The sequence below is a fragment of the Canis lupus genome, chromosome 32 (genome assembly GCF_011100685.1).
Source record: "Canis lupus familiaris isolate Mischka breed German Shepherd chromosome 32, alternate assembly UU_Cfam_GSD_1.0, whole genome shotgun sequence".
NCBI lineage: Eukaryota > Metazoa > Chordata > Mammalia > Carnivora > Canidae > Canis > Canis lupus.
In genome coordinates, this window is record NC_049253.1 from 32,605,564 (window position 1) to 32,626,310 (window position 20,747).

The following is a 20,747-nucleotide window of genomic DNA, read 5'->3' on the forward strand; positions in this document are numbered from 1 at the left end:
AAACCTAAATGAGGCAAGTATAGGTCACCCTAGGGATGGTTGAGCGGTTTCAAGTCATGTGCCAATTTAAGGTGGCTGATAGCAACTGCCCAGAAAGCTCTACTGAGGGGATGCCAAGGTTCTGCCAAGGGAAATAAACAAGATAATCAATGGCAATATTGTGACTGATACACATGCCTACTACCTGCTATTACCATGCTAGGCACACCTTGCTCCCTCATGCTTCATCCCATTGCCCAGCGTCACCTCTGCTACTCTTATGTTCCCCACTATGTTTCTAATAAACTGGACTTGAAAGTACCTCCTCATTAGGCAGAATCAGAAGAGGACACAGATGGCAAACTTTAAATAAGAAAAGTTCATCATAATGGAACTAGATGGAACAAATTCAGTCCCGTGAATGGCTCCCTGCCATGTGGTAACCATTCTCAGGAATTTTTTCTCTCCTGTGCAACTATGAACTGCTACAGACCAGCAAAGAATGGCAGTTACAGCTTGGCTGACACTTTGGTGAATGCAAAACTATAAATCCTCTCTTCTTTTTCCTAACTTACCTTTTCTACTATCCTCAAATTATCTTTTTTAAAGATGTTATTTATTTATTTGATACAGAGCAAGCAAGCATGGGCAGGGGGAGGGGCAGAGGGAGAGGGAGAAGCACCGACTAGGCAGGGAATCTAATGCAGAGCTCGATCCCAGGACCTGAGTGGAAGGCAGGTGCCCAAATGACTAAGCCACACAGGTGCCCTTATCCCTAAATTATTTATGACTGAAAGAACAACATGGATCCAGATTGATATATATTAGACTCTTAATACACATCTTCATTTGGGGAAAATATGAAAGAAGAATAGATACTTCACATGTTCCTGTGGAGGTCACATTTGGTGGTATTTTGCAGGTGGTTGGAAAGAGTGAGACTAGTGCCATAATACTCTCATGAGAACATTACATACATGACTTAAAAAGAAAGCTGAACCAATTATACCATCAATTACTAGGCAGGAGACATACCTCAGGGGCAGAAGGACACAGTAGCGTACTATGACGCCCAGTACCCACACCATGGTGAGCCGCAGACTGATGTACTGGAAATTTATATTGGTTCTTGTGAGGAGATTCCATGACACTAGCTCCTCTGAGGAGAACCTCTGGGTCACTTCATCTTCTACAATGGCTTCCAAGCCCTTCTTGGAGAAATAAAACACATCAGAGAGCTCAAAGTCCCTTCCTCGCAGACCAGAGAGCCCTTTCTCCATGGGTGACTCATCTCTTTGGATAATACCTTAAAAGAAAGCATCAGGACATGAGAAAATGCTATAGGACACAAGAACTGACCAATGGGGCAATTTTGTGCAGAAGACAAGTCAACAAATTTAATGGGTTATATGAAGCCGACTTCAAAAATAAAAGACAAACAATTGCAGTGGGAAAAGAGGTGAAATCACTCAGTCTGCATAAAATGGCTTCTATCCAATGACTTTAATTCATTAGAAAGAAATGCGGTCCTGACCCTTTTCTTGTTGCATTTCCTCTCTTCACACCATTAGTGAAAAAGAAGTTACAGAACAAACTCTCTGCAAGTATAGATCTAGACTGTGTGAAAATAAAACCTTCTGTTTTTCCCTGACAAAAACCATAAAGCCAAAAGCAAGCAAAATGGCAAAAGGTATTTACTGCAAATGGCAAAAGGCTGATATTTTTAATATGTAAAAATGATTTAATGAGAAAATCAGTCTCAAGGTCATGAACTGAATTCATAGAAACACTAATAGTTAATATACCAAAACCTTTCACTAGTAATCAAAGAAATGTGAATTAGACAAAGATTGGCCAGTTTACATCATCAAATCAGCAACATTTTTAATGATAAAGTTCAATGACAGAAATAAGTTATTTTCATACTCAATATGTATGAGTGTGGAACTAAAACTAGTAGTCAAAGTTTGTCAAAATCCCTTTGGCATGAAGAGGCTAAGAATCGGTTTGCTGATTATTCAATAATTCCAATTTTAGGAATCTATCATAAGAAAATAATCAGAAATGTAGGCAAGAGTGTTCACTGTAGCATTTCCCATTATAATGAATCCAGATAACAAGATACAATGCATCTAATAGATACTGTAATTAATAAATACCTTACTGTTAAGTGAAAAAAGGCAGGATTTAAAACTATAGTTTTAACTTTATGAAATATATATACATAGAAAAAATGTCAAGAAGGCCACATTAAGTGGTTATCTCTGGGCAATACAATTAGATGTTCCTCTTTATGCTGTTACTGTCTTTCCTATAAAGAAAATAATTCAAGGATTTTTAACATAGCATAAATTTTATAAATTGAAAAAAATGGCCACTGCCACCCAGTTCTGACTACTAAATAAGGATCACAGATGAGAAGATCTTCAAATAAAGAGTAGCTGCATACACAATGACATAACTATCCAATTGTCCCCCTGGGGTGTGTCGCAAAGGAATTTACTTCCTAAATTAGAAAAGTCTTTTCTTTTGGGAGATTAAGATATTAAATTCCCTAAAAGAAGATCCCCTTTGATTTTTCACTTGCCAGTTTACTTGGAAATCAATGAGAATGGAGAGGGCTATGTTACCCATCCTCTGGAGAACATACATGTACGTGCATCCATAGAAGCTTTAAAAAGGAATGGCAGCATAATGAATGCACTGGAGTAGAAAGTAAAGAGGACCTGGAATTCAAAGTCAAGTTCTGCTTAGGAAAACCACCAGCTGTGGGGCTCCAGGTTGGCTCAGTCGGTTAATTGTCTGCCTTCCAAGCCCCACATTGGGCTCTATGCTCAGCAAGTCTGCTTCTCCATCTCCCCTCACTTATGTTCCCTTTCTCTCAAATAAATAAATAAATAAAATCTTAAAAAAAAAAAAAAAAGGATAAACGCCAGCTCTATCACTTACCACTAGATAAGTCACCTAACTTGGTGTCCTCCTTTATGAAATAGGAGGTGAAAAAAGTTTTAGTTTTTTTATCAGGCTAAAGTTTCATGATTTTACTTTTGGGTTTTGTGGGTAGTTTTTGTTTGTTTGTTTTTACCAACATGCAAATCCAATATCTTATCACCTTAAGAATTAGAGCAGTAAAATAAGCTCCTGGGTGATTAGATTATCTTTTCCCATCATCAAGTCTAAGTGGTTTAACCTTTTCTCACCCTCTCTGAAAAGTATTTGATTCCTATGAGAGGATGAACCAAGACAGTGTCACTACTGAATTACCCTCTTGCTCTGTGGATGCTGCAATATCTCAGAGCAGGTTACTCAATCCAAGTACTTGCCAATACTCAGCAGTGCAAGAGTTTCATTATTTAGCAATGTGTAGGGTTTTGTGGGGTTTTTTAAGTCTAGAAGGGGAGGGAAGAACAAGTTATTCAGCCAATCTCAGAATGAAACACATTGGAGACAGAGGATAGCCCTTCTAAAAATAACCTTTTGCGGAGGGGTAAGAGATAAGAATGCAAGTTCAAGTTGCCTCATTATTTAACTGAGCCAAAGAGAAGAGATCTGTAAACAGGGGCCAGGCCTCAGCCCCTACCCACTTGATGTGCAATATTCTCTATGCTCCCTGACCTACTTAATTCTGTGTAACTCACCTAAAAATAATTCAATTTTATATTTTTGTTAAGCCTCTTTCAAAGATACGTGGGTGACTGCAATACACCTAATTGACAAAGGATTAATTTCCAGAATATATTAAGACATACAAAAAAGACAAGAAGAAAAGGTAAATATAAATATATATATATATAAATACATATATATGGTAAACAATTCATAAAAAGAGTAAGCTTTAATGATTACACATTTTAAAAGATGTTCAACTTCACCATAAGCAGAAAAACACAAAGAAAAACAATGAAATACTGTCTTATACACATAAAGACTGATGCAAATTTTAAATCGAGTAGAATAAAAAAAATAAAAATAATAATAAATCGAGTAGAATCAAGTGTTGGTGAAAATTTGGACAATTGGAATGTAATTAGTATAACCATACTGGGAAACAATTCGGTACCAACTAGTAAATTTAAAGATATTCATAGCCAGAGACCCAGCAATTCTACTTCCAGGTATAACTCAGGAAGACTTTCGTTTAATAATTTCAAATATGCAGAAAAGTCGCAATAATAGTTCACTTTACCCAGATTCATGAATTGCCAACACTTTGTCACATTTGCTTTATTGTTCTATCCCTACATGTATGAAATGTACTTTTTTTCTGAACCACTTGAGAATAAATTGCAGACATCATGCCCTTTACCTCTAAATATTTCAGCATTGATTTCCTCAAGACACGAAGTTTTATTTATTAAATAACAATAAAATTGTCAAAATCATGAAAGTGGACCTTACTGCAAAACTAGTATCGAATGTACAGACCTTATTCAAATTTTCACAATCATTCTTCATATCATTTTTTGCTTCACATCCTTTTTTTCTGGCCCAGGATCCAACCAAGGATCATTATATTTATATGTCATCTCTATAATCCCCTTATTATATGAAAAAGTTTCTCAGCCTTTCTTTGTTTTTTAAGACATTGGCATTTTTTTAATTTTTATTTATTTATGATAGTCACAGAGAGAGAGAGAGAGAGAGAGAGGCAGACACAGGCAGAGGGAGAAGCAGGCTCCATGCACCAGGAGCCCGATGTGGGATTCGATCCCAGGTCTCCAGGATCGCGCCCTGGGCCAAAGGCAGGCGCTAAACCGCTGCGCCACCCAGGGATCCCGACATTGGCATTTTTTAAGAGTACAAGCCATCTATTTTATAGGATGGCTCTTAATTTGGGTTAATCTGATGTCTCCTCATGATTAGATGCAGGTTGTACACTTTGGGCAGGAATACTACGTAAATGATGTATCCTTTTCAGTGCATCACATTGGGAACATGTGATCTGTTTGTTCCATGATTGGTGACATTTAACTTTGATCGCTTGGTTTAGGGTAGTCAGTTATTACCAAATTTACACTGCAAAGTTACTTTTTTTCTCTTTTTGATTAGTAAGTGGAGAATTATTATCTATAAGTATCTATAAAGGAGAGATACGTTGAAACTACAGAAATATCCTGCTCCTCAAACCTTCACCCAGTGGTATTAACAGCTTTTTTTTTTTTTTTTAAGATTTTATTTATTTATTCATGACAGACAGAGAGAGGGAGAGACACAGGCAGAGGGAGAAGCAGGCTCCATGCAGGGAACCCGACGTGGGACTCGATCTCCGGTCTCCAGGATCAGGCCCCGAGCCTAAGGCGGTGATAAACCACTGAGCCACCCGGGCTGCCCGGTATTAACAGCTTTGATGGTTCTTGCCTGAATAAATAGGCAGTATGTGTCTTTTTTTTCTTTAAGATTTTATGTATGTATGTATGTATTTATTTATTTATTTATTTATTTATTTATTTGAGATAGAGAGAGTAGGAGCAAGGGAGAGCAGCAGAGGCAGAGGAAGAAGCAGGTTCCCCACTCAGCAGAGAATTGGATGTGGGGCTGGATCCCAGGATCCCCAGATCATGACCTGAGCCGAAAGCAGACACTTAACTGACTGAGCCAGCCAGGCCCCTCACTATGTATCTTTTAAAATGGTATTTTCTCACTTCTTCCACATTTATTATTTCCATTTCACCTTAAAAAAAAAAAAGAACTTTTCAATTATACTCTACAGATTCCTATAAAATTGTGCAGAAGTAGACATATATAAACACATTTTGCCACATTGTTTGCAATAGCAATCTAAAGGTACATTAGAGGGCTCCTGGGTGGCTCAGTTGGTGGAGAGCTTGCCTTTGGCTCAAGTCATGATCTCAGGGCCCTGGGATTGAGCCCTGCGTTGGGCTCCCTGCTCAGTGGGGAGCCTGTTTCTCCCTCTCTCTCTGCTGCTCTCTCTTGTGTTCTTTGGTTCTCTCTATCCTTCTGTCAAATATAAATAAATAAAATATTTTTTTAAGATTTTATTTATTTATTTATTCATGAGAGACAGACAGAGAGAGAGAGAAGCAGAAACACAGGCAGAGGGAGAAGCAGGCTCCATGCAGGGAGCCTGACATGGGACTTGATCCCGTGTCTCCAGGATAAGGCCCTGGGCTGAAGGTGGCGCTAAACCGCTGAGCCACCCGGGCCGCCCATAAAATCTTTTTTTAAATAAATAAATAAATAAATAAATAAATAAATAAATATGCATTAGATAGATGGATATATAGCAATATATACAAATATCAAAGCTTTATGTTGTAAACTTAAAACTAATATTTTGTATTAATTATATCAGTAAAACAAATAATAGAGGAAAACTCATATAAAATAATAAAATAATAAAAGGAAGCTCATATAAAAAAAGGTGGGTACATACAGTGTATACTGTATAAGAGCTAAAAGAAATTATCAATTAAAAGAATTAATTACCAACTTAGATAATTTAAAACATCAACATGAACAAACAACTCAGAATGATAGGTGGAAGGTGATATTTTCATAGAGTTTATATAATGCAAAACAGTAAATACCACGTATTGTTTAAAAATACACATATGTATAGGGAGAGTATGAAAATATGCATAAAAATAATAAACATGAAAATCAAAGTAGTAGTATCAGGGGTTGACAGGGTAATGGGATCAGGAAGGCATACACAGTAGAATTTGACTGTTTCTATAAAGTTTTATTTATTAAACTAAGTAGTAGCTACACATGTGCTATAACAACAGCAACAAAAAAGTTACATGGAACTAACAATTGTTCCTAAGATGAAAATCTATATTGTAAAAGAGCAAGTACCAGCTTAGAAGCTCTTTAATAAGGCAAACAAAATCTAAATATGGGTATTATTATAAAATTAGATGTCAAAAGAAGTACTGAATTTAACATATTACTTCCTTCCTAAATTATACTGACTATTGAGGGTCAGAATTACTGATTCAATTTACCCTAAGCATACCTTCTAAAAGAAAGACAAATTTAATTCAGTCTACATACAGGGCACACTATGTATCAGGCATCAAAGTACAGATTAGAAGGAAAAAGAGGAAATACTTCTTTTGGCATCAAGAAATGTTCATAAGTAGACTAAAGTCTTCCAAATCTAGATATAGACATATCAGATTTAACTAGCACAGACACAATTTTGATATTAGTTTTTATTGTCATTATGGAAACCTAGTTTTATAACTAACAAGTCAGTACTGTTCCTTTAGAGCAACCTACATTTCTTAAATTGATAAAACCCTGACTTCCTTTTGTTTCATAAGTCAGCTTCAAAATAGTAAAGCCATAAACATTTGAACTTTGTCCTCATACCAAATGCTCTGGCAAACCTGACAAGGCCGATGCTTGGATGAAGATAAAATAAGAAAAACTATCTCTTTCTAATATGAGAGATTAATTGCACAAGCTGCCCTGTGCCCTATGCCGTTAGCAAGGCATGGTACATAAATAATACCAGCTATGAAAAGCCTGTTAAAAGAAATGGACCTGAAGTTAAAACCATTTCAATTATAATTAACTCTAAATTAGCTAAGTGAACTCTTGGAATGACTGCCCATTTATAAATCACAGTAGTTTTGCCATCCTCCAGATGTAAAGCATGTTTTCTAGGTCAGCAGTTAGGGAAAATTAGAGTCCACTACAGACCAAAGCGTATACAATAGGCTTTATAAAGAGGAGCTGATCCTTAATCTGCCAATGGGCTATAATCCAAAAGTTAGAAGCTCAGAGTTCAAACACACTCTCTCTTGGAAACTCTGGGTGATAATTCTTTTAGAATTATCTGTTTCAGCTAGAATCCTATCCAGTCATAAGCCCAACTAACCCAAAAACATAGGTGATCATACAGTAGTAGCACATGAAATAGAAATCTCCATTAGCACTGTTTCTACCAGAAATTTTTAAATTAAATCTGGTTTGGAATTAACAAATATACACTCCTTTGCCCTGTAGTGACTTAGAGGAGATACAGGAATTTTCAGGGGGTACTGGTAACATTCTATTTCTTGATCTAAATGAGAGATACATTAGTTAAGTTCACTTCGGGAAAATCATTAAGTTGTACATTTTTAATTTTACGCTCTTGCCTGTGTGTGTTACATTTCAATTTTTTAAAAAATTTACTTGTGATCTGTTGTCCAACATTGTTTATAGTTAACATTGTATTAACCACTTAAAAATTTGTTAAAAGGATAAATCTCATGTTCAGTGTTCTTACCACAATTAAAAAAAAAAAAAAAAAGAACCAGAGGCAGTATCTGTGAATCCAGTTTCAGTGATTAATCCACTACAAGATTAAATTAATCCTACCTTCATTATCAAAAAAAAAGAAAGTTCATATCCCCTTAAACAAGTGGGCTGGGAGGAGTTTACCTGTCTGGGCACCAACCACTGGAAGCGAAGTTCTTTTCCTGGTATGAGGAGCTCCTCTGAGGGGCTCTCGTCCTTGGCAAAAAAGCCAGGCCTACATTCTACCCCTACCATGCCCCAATATCCTTCTTGGCCCATCAATGTGATTAAAGAGGCCAAGGCCAAGTAATTGTAAATATTAACTGCACTTGGTTGAGGTGGGAGTGGGAACCACTGATGCCGGTTTTAAAGAACAGAAATATTCATGTCAAGTTTGTGGGAAACAAGACCCATATTCAAGCAATCACTTAGATGTAATTAAAGACTGAAAAGTCTTTACTGTTCTCACAACTAAGGGCATAGGGCAGATCCCTCAGACCACCAGACTCTGTCCTCATTCTTCTCCATCAATCATCACACATATTAATACACAGTCACCTAACTGCACAGGCTTCCAGTCCTCTTTTTATCACCTTTTTTTCAACAACGCATCAACTACACAGTCACTTAACTGCACAGGCTTCCAGTCCTCAGTTTATCACCTTTTTTCACAAAAATTTAGCTGTAACACCACAAGGCTAAGCTCTAGATATACTATGTGAAAAAAAATTCCTGGGCCATTAGTCAAGTCATAATTTCTAGCACATAAATTAGCTGATCTGACTATGCTTATTTCACAGAGGTTTTCTGTGTGTGTTCCTGATTAACACTACTTTCCTTCCTAAGTACTTTTTAAAAATCCAATTTATTGTTATTAGTTAAATGTAACAATGATGTCAGGGTTATGTTTTTTAAAAAGTCAATTTTTTGAGATGTATACACTGAGGCACTTGATGGTAAAATGGCATACTATCAAGGATTAGTCTTTCAAAGCTTCTGTAAAAAGACACACATTAAGGTGAGAATATGGTGTTTCTGATCACTCATCTCTAATCTCTCATTTACTACATTGCTCACATACTCCATCTGTAATTAAAATGTTAATTAGAAACTACTTCCACAGGGCAGCCCGGGTGGCTCAGCAGTTTGGGGCTGCCTTTGATCCAGAGTGTGATCCTGGAGACCCCGGATAGGGTCCCGCGTTGGGCTCCCTGCGTGGATCCTGCTTCTCCCTCTGCCTGTGTTTCTGCCTCTCTCTCTGTGTGTCTCTCATGAGTAAATAAATAAAATCTTTAAAAAAACAAAACAAAACAAAACTACTTCCACAAAGGAAAAACGGAAAAAGAAAAAGAGATGATGTAAATTCTTGTTGAATTTGGGTGAAGGGTATAAAGAGATTAATTGTACTATTTACATCTTTAAAATGAATGCTGTATTTTTAAAAAATCTATTTTAGAAACTTATTTGAAAAGTAGGGATGCCTGGGTAGCTCAGTGGTTGAGCATCTGCTGTCGGCTCAGGGGGAAGTCCCAGAGTCTGGGGATTGAGTCCCACATCAGGCTCCCCTAGAGGATCCTGCTTCTCCCTCTGCCTATGTTTCTGCTTCTCTTTCTGTGTGTCTCATGAATAAATAATTTTTTTAAAAAAAGAAAAGTAAATTTAAGGGCACCTGGGTGACTCAATCAGTTAAGCATCTGCCTTCAACTTAGGTCATGATCCCAAGGTCCTGGGGATCAAGCCCCACCTTGGGCTCCTTGCTTAGTGAGGAGTCTGCTTCTCCCTCCCCCTGCTCTTGTGCTCTCACTCACTCATTTTCTTTCTCTCTCTCAAACAAATAAAATCTTTAAAAAAAAAAAGTTGATTTAACTGGAAGTCAATTTCCTCATCTAAATCAAAAATATTCATTCATTTAGTGGGTCAGTCAGCCACTATAGAGAGAGGGCCAGACACTAAATATAAAGGAAAAGGAAAAGGAGCTAAACTGACTCAACAGCTCTTAAGCACGGCTGCACATCAAAAGTATCTTTGGAACCTACAAAAATACAGATGTCAGGGTCCAATCCCAGACCCACTAAGCTAAAATGTCAACTACATTTTTAAAAATATACACGAATGGATAAAAAAAACTATAAGGAAATACATCAAAATATTAGTTCTTAAGCATAGAGTAGTTTCAAGAAGATAAGCACAATGCTTTTTCCCTGTAGTTATACACGTAATTTCAAAAACACTTTTAACCTAAAGACACTCAGAAAAAAAAAATAGGTCTTTTCTGTGTAACAAGATTTCATGGGGTGAGTTTTAATGTTCTTATTTATACATGTAGAATGTCTAATTTTTCAGTCAAGTACATGTATTATTTTACATAGTGAAAGAAAAGCACTTCAAGGTGCCATTTTTTAAAAACCGAAATGAGATACTACTACATATCCACCAAAATGACCATAATGGGAAAGGCCCAAAATGCCAAATGTTGAAGAAACTATGGAGCAGCTGGATGGAACTCACACATCACGCTGAGTGTACAACCATCCTGGAATACCAGTCAGCAGTTTCTAACACAGGTAAGTAGACACTCACTTACCCTATGACTTTCAATTCCTCTTGAGGTATGTACTCTAGCAAAATAAGCAAATAGGTTCACAAAAATGTTCAAAGCAGCTTTATTCCTAATGGCTAAAACTGAAAACAACCCAAATGTCAATCAACATAATAACAAATAAGGACTCCTGGGTGGCTCAGTGGTTAAGCATCTGCCTTTGGCTCAGGTAGTGATCCCAGGGTCCTGGGATCAAGTCCTGCATTGGGTTCCTCACAGGAGCCTGCTTCTCCCTCTGCCTATGTCTCTGCCTTTCTCTCTGTGTCTCTCATGAATAAATAAATAAAATCATTTAAAAAACATAACTGTGAATAAACAAATTATGTATTTGAATAAGGAAATTCCAAAGCAATTAAGCAATTAAAAAAATTCACTGAGTCATGCAACAACATGGAAAAATCTCATAAATACAATACTTTGTAGAAAAATAGGTACAAAAGAGCACATACTATATGATTCCATTCATGTGAGTTTCAAAAATAGGAAAAATTAATGGATGACAGAAATCAGAAAAGAGGTTACAATAGGGATTGAGGGGTAAGCACTACATACGGGCAGGGGCTTGAGAGAGCTTTTGAGATGTGGGGTATGCTTTATAGAGGGACTATCACAGGTTCTTCGATAGGTCTATAAATACCCAAAACTTCATCTAGCGGAACACTTGATATTTGTGCCTTTTAATATATGTTAATTGTGCCTCCGTTGTTTAAAAATGTAAGAAGTTTCCACAATTTGTAGCTATAATCCCAGTTAGAGGCTCTAGGAAATCATACCTTTTTCCATAAATATTTTTAAATTTCCCATTCTAAACTAGAAGACAACAGACATTTATTGAATGTCTTCTGATGGCAGACTATGGCTGAACCTTTGACACCTACACTTACACAATCCCCATAATCCTATGATGTTTATCACCCATATTTTACAGATGATGAAACCAAGGCTTGGTGAGGGTGAGGTACTTGCCTGAGGCCACAAGACAACAAGGAAGAGAACCAGGATTTGAAGCCAACTCTGTGACTCCAAAACTAATTGCTTCCTCAGATCCTAAAGCTTCAATTTGCACATCCTCTGTCCAACACCTGCTTTTTTGACAAGCCCCAAATATGTAAGACCTTTCCCATCGACTCCATGTCACCCCCAGTTCACCTTGCTAAGTAGAAAGCCCTGAGTAACAATCCTTACTAGTGTCTCTCCTGCCTTTGAGGGAAGGAATGGAATTTTGATGCAGGCCTCCATTAATCTGGATATGCAGTTGTCGCTAATTGACTCACACTTATTCATCCTTCCCAGATAATTGTAAAGCAAGCCACCTTTAAAAAAAAAAAAAAAACCAGGGCAGGACTCTTTCAGAGCCAGGAACACATCTGATGAGGTCTCTGTGCCTTCCCATGATAAGCCGAACAAAAAACAGCCCCTGGGCAGTGGCCCACTCGATGCTCCTCCCCCAGTTCTGTAGTTCAGCCAGGTCCAAGTTGTTGGAGGAGCCTGTCCTATCTGATTATGACTCTGTGACTTCTATAACTAACAGTCCCAATAGCCAGTTATACCCTCACCCATGACTCTAGGTTTGACTTCAAGGTCGCTGAGCCAAAGATAGATTGACCAAGAAGCCAATAAGGTTCATCTTCAATCTCCTCACCTTGCACGGCTCTTTTTAAGGTCCCACACCTAATTTTGTACATTCTTTAGGTATTACCTAAAGAGGATCTCCAAATAGTATAAGCTTCAGGTGCCCACGAAACTTGCCTGTGCCCTGACCTCTTAGTCGTATTGTCATTTTGTTGCTACAAGCAGCAAGATCTGTGGTAAACCATTCACCTTGCCAAGTAAATTGATTTAGAAGGAGAAATACTTAAGATGAGAGAACTCAGTTATTACTAATAAATATTAGAACATCGAGAATTCAGACACACATTAACACCTTTCTGCATACTTCCACCTATTATTGATAGCATATTATCTATATGATGATCAAATCAGCAATATACTTCTTAGAGGGGTTGCTGTTGGCTAGGTCGTCATTTGGTTGTTGTTTTAAGGTCTGAAGTTTCTCTTATTTTGAAAGTGGAGACATTGAAGAGAAAAACGAACCAAAAAAATGCGAATACAAGCAAAATGAAAAAAATAAAAATACCTCACTACATAAAAATTTCTTATGTGTCCCTGTAGCAGCAAAACTGTTTTAGAAAAACTTTAGATTATTATATGCCATGTAACAGGTCCAGACAAAGAAAAGGGAGCAATATTAGCACATCTATCATGACCTGAGCATATCTGAAATGTGCTCAAAATAAATGCTGTCTTAGCATTTCCTTTGGTTTCCTAAGAGGTACTCCATCATGATGGCCTCATTTCGAAAAAAAGCATTCGTTATGAAACTACTCATGCTCTCCCCTGGTAATGTTTCCCCAGTTGGCACATTTAAGAGTGACATTCAACTTTTTATTTCATTTTAATTTTTTTCATAAAAAGGATAAAGTTTATTTTAAGCACCTATATATCCCACCAATTAATCCAATTAAGAAAAGTAAAATAGGGGCAGAGGAGAAACCCACATGTAATATAAAATAATAATTTACAAAGGAGAATAACATAAACAGAAAATTATAAAAATCATAAGAAACAAAAAAAATCATAAGAAACAACTTTGCACAAAGTTCTACACAAATGACTTTAATAAAAACCTGGGCAAAATGAATAGTTTTCTAAACAATAACAACAACAACAAAACCCAAACCCTTGCTAATACACCAAGAGATGAATGCTCTAAAAAGAATCATTTGTACAAATGAAATAATGTGTGGGGAGTAAAAAAAACTTTACCTACCCCCCCAATAAGCACCAGACCCATACTGTTTTACTAGAAATTCTACCAAATATTTAAATCTAAGAAGGAAGGGAGGAAGGGAGGAAGGGAAGGAGGAAGTAAGTAGGTAGCTAATACACTGATCTCAAGGATCAATTGCAAGAAGCCTAACCTCAACTTTGGCAGTTTTCAGCACCACATTATGACCAGGTAATGTTTAGTGCATAAATGCAAAGGTGACTCAAATATGAAGCTATTAATGAAATTCACCATAACACACCTAAGGAGAAAAAATATATTCATCACCAAAGATGCTGCAGAAAGCAGCATGAAAATTTCTACTTTCATTCTTGATTTAAAATAACAAGAATCAACAAGTACTTAACCTAAGATGGAGAGCCGGATCAAAACCAGCATGGTGTTTACTGGAAAGACCCTGAAGGCACTACAGCCTGTCGCCAACCAGAATGGCAACTAGCATCACTGCTATTCTGCACTGGACCAGAGTAGCAGCCAACACAATTAGACAAGTGAAAGAAATAAAGTATAAACTGGAAAAGAAATAAAACATAAAGTTGGCTAAGAAATTATTAAACCATCAATATTTGAAGTTAAAATAATTACTTCCCTGGGGGGGAAAAAAAAGAAATAAGAAATCTGAAAACCTACATACACTGTGAAAATTCTTACTTTTATAACCTTTGTCCCTACTAAAATCAAAAACTCTCCAGCACTGAATAACACACTGGACCAGATGGTCTTAACAGACATAGAACATTTCATCTTAAATCAGCAGAATACACATTCTTTTCAAATGCACATGGAGGGATTCCTGGGTGGCGCGGTTTGGCGCCTGCCTTTGGCCCAGGGTGCGATCCTGGAGACCCGGGATCGAATCCCACGTCGGGCTCCCGGTGCATGGAGCCTGCTTCTCCCTCTGCCTGTGTCTCTGCCTCTCTCTGTGTGTGTGTGTGTGTGTGTGTGACTATCATAAATAAATAAAAATTTTTTTAAAAAATCAAATGCACATGGAACATTCTCCAGAACAATCACATACCGGGTCACAAATCAGGTCTCAACAAGTACCAGAAGACTGAGATCATACCTTGCATATTTTCTAACCACAGCACTATGAAACTAGAAGTCAATGCAAGAAAAAATTTGGAAAGACCCTAAATACATGGAGGTTAAAGAACATCCTACTAAAGAATGAATGCGTCAACCAGAAAATTAAAGAAGAAATTAAAAATTCATGGAAGCAAATGAAAATGAAAACATGACAGTTCAGAACCATTGGGATGCAGCAAGGGCGGTCCTAAGAGGGAAGTATATAGCAATTCAGGCATTCCTCAAGAAGCAAGAAAAATCTCAAATACACAACCTTACCTTACACATATAGGAGCTAGAAAAAGAACAACAAATGAAGTCTAAAGCCAACAGAAGTAGGGAAGTAATAAAGATTAAAGCATAAAAAGCAATAGAACAGATCGATGAAACCAGGAGCTGGTTCTTTGAAAAAATTAATAAAATTGATAAACCCCTAGCCAGACTAATCAAACAGAAAAGAGAAAAGATCTAAATAAATAAAACCACAAACAAGAGAGAGAAATAACAACAGATACCACAGAAATACAAAAATGAACTATTGAGACTTCATCAAGATAAAAAGCTTCTGCACAGCAAAAGAAACAATCAACAAAACTAAAAGGTAGCCTCAGGAATGGGAGAAGATATTTGCAAATGACATATCTGGTAAAGGATTAATCTCCAAAATCTATACAAAACTTATCAAACTCAGCACCCAAAAAACAAATAATCCAGTTAAAAAATGGGCAGAAGACATAAATATTTTTCCAAAGACATCCAGATGGCCAACAGACACATGAAAAGATGCTCAACATCACTCATCATCAGGCAAATACAAATCAAAACCACAATGAGATATCACCTCACCCCTATCAGAATGGCTAAAGTTAACAACACAACAAACAACAAATGTTGGTGAGCATATGGAGAAAGGGGAACCGTTTTGCACTTGGTGGGAATGCAAACTGTACAACTACTCCGGAAAACAGTATGGAGTTTCCTCAAAAAGTTAAAAATAGACCTACCCTATGATCTAGATATTTACCCAAAGGATATAAAAATACAGATTCGAATGGGTACACGCACCCCAATGTTTATAGCAGCATTATCAACAATTGCCAAACTATGGAAAGAGCCCAAAATTGAAAGTACAGAAACAGATCCAAACAAACACAGGAAATTAAGGATGCACTACAAATCAGTTACATAGAGCTGAACTTTTTAACTCAGTTTTTCCACAGCTGGATAGTCATCTGGACAAAGACACGAGAATAAAAGAAACAAAGATTTAAATATTTTTTTTAAACATAAAACTAATCAAAGAGAACATTGGAGAATTCCCTAAAACTTGGCAGAAGAAGAATCTAACTATTAAAAACCTCAAAATCCAGACACTATAAAAAGAAAATATTCATAAATTTGATGACATAAAAATGAAAAATATCTGCATAGTAAAAAGTATGATAAGCAAAGAAAAAAATACAATCACAAACTGAAAGAAATATTTTTATCTCCTCACAGACAAAAGTTTATCACCTTAAATATATGAGAGGGTCCTAGAAGTCAAAGTGAAACAGAAATCTAGGAGAAACATGGGGCTCATGGGTGGCTCAATCAGTTAAGCGTCAGAACTGACTAGAGGCTTCACCCAGCTGGGACTCCATCTCTGGGATCATGACCTGAGCCGCAGACAGATGCTTAAGTGCTTGGGCTCTACTTACCAAAGCACATATTTTTAAATAACTATGATTTTTGTACCATGTGAGTGTATTACACAAAAAATAAAAATATTTTTAAAAGATGTATAAATCCAAATTCAAAACATTCACACAAGAACTTGCATACACATATCCCGTGTGTTCATCTGCTATCTCAGAATCACATCAGCCTGATGGCTCAGCATGTCCTCCAAATTGTACAGATAAAGTGAAACTTGACTATGACCACTTTCCAAATAACCAGTGTCACCCTTACATTTCAAAACTTACCTAAAAAGACTTCATTTCTATGCTGGCTTTAGAAGTTCCTGATAATCCCTGACCTCACATGTGTATACACTCATGGAAAAGCACAGTTTATAGGTAAAGCATTAAAAGGTTTTATTTCTGAAAAGGAGTTGGTGAACATCTATTATTCTTAGGAGAAAAATATAGCACAAAGGAGTATCAATGGGCAAAGGAACAAGGAGAGAGAAAATATAAAGTTAGAATTCACCATTCACTTAGTTTCCATTCCTCTGCTCTCTTCTTCCCTGGTTGATCCTGTTTCATTCATTTATGTTTACTTATCCCTTTTCTATAAATTTTTCTCTAGAATTTGCAAATGTTTTTCACTCTGTAAGTTCACTAAGTCCACCATTTCAGCTTTTGCCCTCTCTAAATAACTCCCAAACGTGAACCTATAGCCTGATTTCTTCCCCAAGGCTCACACTATATGGTTGCCAAGACATTCCATTTCTCCACCAACCCACTGCTCTGGTTCAAGGCCCCATGACCTGGAGAAAGATTTATCAAGCAAATGGATGTCAAAACAAAGCATAGATAGCAATATTTATATCAGATGAAATAGATTTTAAAAGAAAGGCTGTAACAAGAGACAAAGAAGGACACTACAGGATAATAAATGAGACAATCCAACAAGAAGATGAAGAATTGTGAATATTTATGCACTCAACATGGAAGCACCCAAATACATAAAACAGTTAATATAAAAAAAAAACAAAAAAAGAACTAATCAGTTATACAATAATAGTAGGGTACTTTAATACTCCACTTATGTCAATGGTCAGATCATCCAAATAGAAAATCAACAAGGAATAAAGTGGCTTTGAATGACACATTTGGATGGATTTAACAGATATATTCAGAACATTCCATCCTAATACAGCAGAATGCATATTCTTTTCAAGTGTACTTGGAACATTCTCCAGAATACATCACATATTATGCCATAAAACAAGCCTCAATAAATATAAAAAGATCAAAGTCATATGATGCATCCTTTCTGACCACAAAGCTATGAAACCAGGAGTCAACCACAAGAAAAAAATCTGGAAAGACCACAAATACATGGAGGTTAAATAACATGCTACTAAACAATTAATGGGTCAACAGGAAATTTAAAAAGGAAATAAAAAAGTACATGGAAACAAATGAAAATGAAAACACAATGGTTCAAAACCTTTAGAATACAGCAAAGTGGTTCTAAGAGGGAAGTATATAGCAATAAGAGCCTACCTCAAGAAGCAAGAAAAATCTCAAACAATCTAACCTTGTACCTAAAGGAGCTAGAAAAAGAACAAACAAAACCCAAAACCAGCAGAAGGAAGAAAATAATAAAGATTATTTTCATTTAAACAAAATGAAAGGGAAACTTAAAAAAAAAAACAAACAAACAGTAGAACAGATTAATGAAACCAGGAGCTGTTTCTTTCAAAGGATCAACAAAATTGATAAGTGTCTAGGGGCGCCTGTGTGGCTGAGTAGGTTAAGTGTCCAATTCTTGATTTCGGCTCAGGTCATGATCTGCACTAGATGTGGAGCCTGCTTAAGATTCTCTCTCTTCCTCTCCCTTTGCCCCAGCCTCAATCATGCTTGCTCTTTCTCTCTCTACTCAAAAATAAATAAATAAATGTTTTTAAAAATTGATAAACTTCTAGCCAAATTCATCCAAAAAAAAAAAAAAGACTTAAAGTCACAAATGAAAGAGGAAAAATAAAACCAACACCACAGAAAAATACAAAAGATGGCAAGACAATATTATGAAGAATTATATGCCAACAAATAGGACAACCTAGAAGAAATAGATAAATTCCTAGAAACATATAAACTACTAAAAGTGAAACAGGAAGAAATAGAAAGCTTGAACAGATTACCAACAATGAAATTGAACCAGTATTCAAAAATCTCCCAATAAAGAGAAGTTGAGGACCAGACAGCTTCATAGGTGAATTCTACCAAACATTTAAAGAAGAGTTAATACCTATTCTTCTCAAACTATTCCAAAACATAGAAGAGGAAGAAAAAATACTGAATTCATTCTAGGAGGCCAACATCAGCCTGTTACCAAAACCAGAGAAAGTCACCACAAAAATAGAGAACTACAGGCCAGTATCTCTGATGAACATAGATACAAAAATCCTCAACAAAACAGTAGCAAACCAAATCCAATAATACATTTTTTAAAAAATCATTCACCAGGATCAAGTAGGATTTATGCCTGGGATGCAAGGGTAGTTCAATATTTGCAATCACAGTCCCATTACTTTCTAGGAGGGCTTGCCATCTACTATCTCTCCTTTCTCCATTTTCCTCTCCCTCTTCCCATCTAATCCCACTTTTGCAAAGCTACCAGATTCATCTTTCCAAAACTTTGAGATCCTCTCATCTAAGGAAGTAATGTCTTAGCCTAGCAGTTAAGGCCTTTTAGGACTTAAACCTAAATATTTATCCAATCTTAACTCTACTTCCAACTAATTTTCACCCATTCTAGCTCCAGCCAAACTAAATTGGTCCTTGGGCCCCTAATGTTTCCTCTCTTACCTTCCTGCTTTCGCTCACAATTTCTTCCACCTAATACCCCTATTCCTAAAATCATTCAAAACTCTTCACATCAGCAGAACCCAATTTTCTCCATGTTTTTGTTTTCTTTGAGCCCATGAACCACCAACTCCATCCGTTACATGATGCAGACATTGTGCTAACTGATTATAAGCAAAGACCCAAAAAAGACCCAAGTTACATCAAACTGATGAAACGTTATTTCTAAATTTCTAAAACAAATTTGTACTAAAGGACATAAGGCATGGGAGTAAGGGTACAATGGCAAGACATGGCTTCTCTTAAGAAAAAAAAGGATGTTAGTTCTTTTTGCTGATTACAAAATGACTGTCTTTCTCTCTCCTTGCATATATACCCCAGTACGCAAGCTTCTCTACTGACTAGCAATCTTAGGCATGTGCTCGTTGTATAGAATGTCAGATGAGCACCAAAGGCTGAACACCATCACACGCTGGGATTTCATAACACCTGCTGGCATCACATACTTGAGATCTGTTGCAAATAGGTCACATGCATTAGCCAGTGACTGGCAAGTAAAGTCACCGACATGAACATATGAGTCATTGAAAATGAGGATGTTCATTTATCTGAGTAGATTTGTATCAACGTCATTGCAGAGGCAGAAGAGGAAGTGACATATATGTGATATACACTAACAGATACCAACTTAAACAAAAAGCTTACCACGCTTGGGAAAAAGGAATATACACTTACTCTTTGCAAAGACTTTACATCCACTACCTAGTCTACCAAGCAGGTGTTTGAGAATGTTATCACCTACTCATAGCCAAAACTCATACTCCCTGTCCAGTCTTAATCTCCTTTTTTCTTATTTCTTTTTCTAAAGAAATGGCCTCTGGAATTCATTATCAATTTCCTCTCTGTGTGAGCCAAGAGAATTTACAAAGGAATACCAGAAATCACAATGCTGTTTTCTCTAATAACGTGAAGAAGAGTGTCCCTTGGTGTGTATATGCACAGTCTCCTAAGTACTTTTAACTTTTTGTGAAGGCCAAAGTCAATGTTCCTTCAAGTCACTGTCCTCTGTATACAGTGCATTTTTCCAGATATTCAAAGGTAAAAGGGCAAATTATCCTACCCACAAGGTGTGTCCATGGTGTCTCTCCTACCTGCTTGGGCTTTTAGGTCCACTCCATTCCCCAGGTGAAAGGAGCAAGTGCAGGCTACCCAGTACGCAACACCAGAGAAGCACAGAGGCAAGCCCATCAATTCCAGAAACAGTGAGGCAAGACAGGGTGAAGGCTCTGGGACCCTAACAGAAAAGCAGATCATGCCCCACTCTTTTCCTTTGTTCCACCCAGGGTCCCCAGAAGTTATAGGAGACGTAAGGGCTCTGTGGGTTTTACTCTCTAAGGAATATTCAAAAAACGAAATAGGACTCCAGGGAATGAATGTCCTTCCCTAGCCAGCCTGAGCTTTGAGAGAAACAGCACTCTGAGGA

At 36.9% G+C, this 20,747-nt stretch overlaps 1 protein-coding gene across 1 annotated transcript in view; it reads right to left on the reverse strand.

The window, feature by feature from the left end:
• Positions 1-20,747, reverse strand: part of GPAT3 (glycerol-3-phosphate acyltransferase 3) — a 60,400-nt gene that overhangs the window by 20,924 nt on the left and 18,729 nt on the right. Inside the window, exon 3 of the mRNA XM_038582240.1 lies at positions 1,015-1,285. Within this exon, the coding sequence (XP_038438168.1) occupies positions 1,015-1,285 (271 nt within the window). The remainder of the gene's footprint in view (positions 1-1,014; positions 1,286-20,747) is intronic.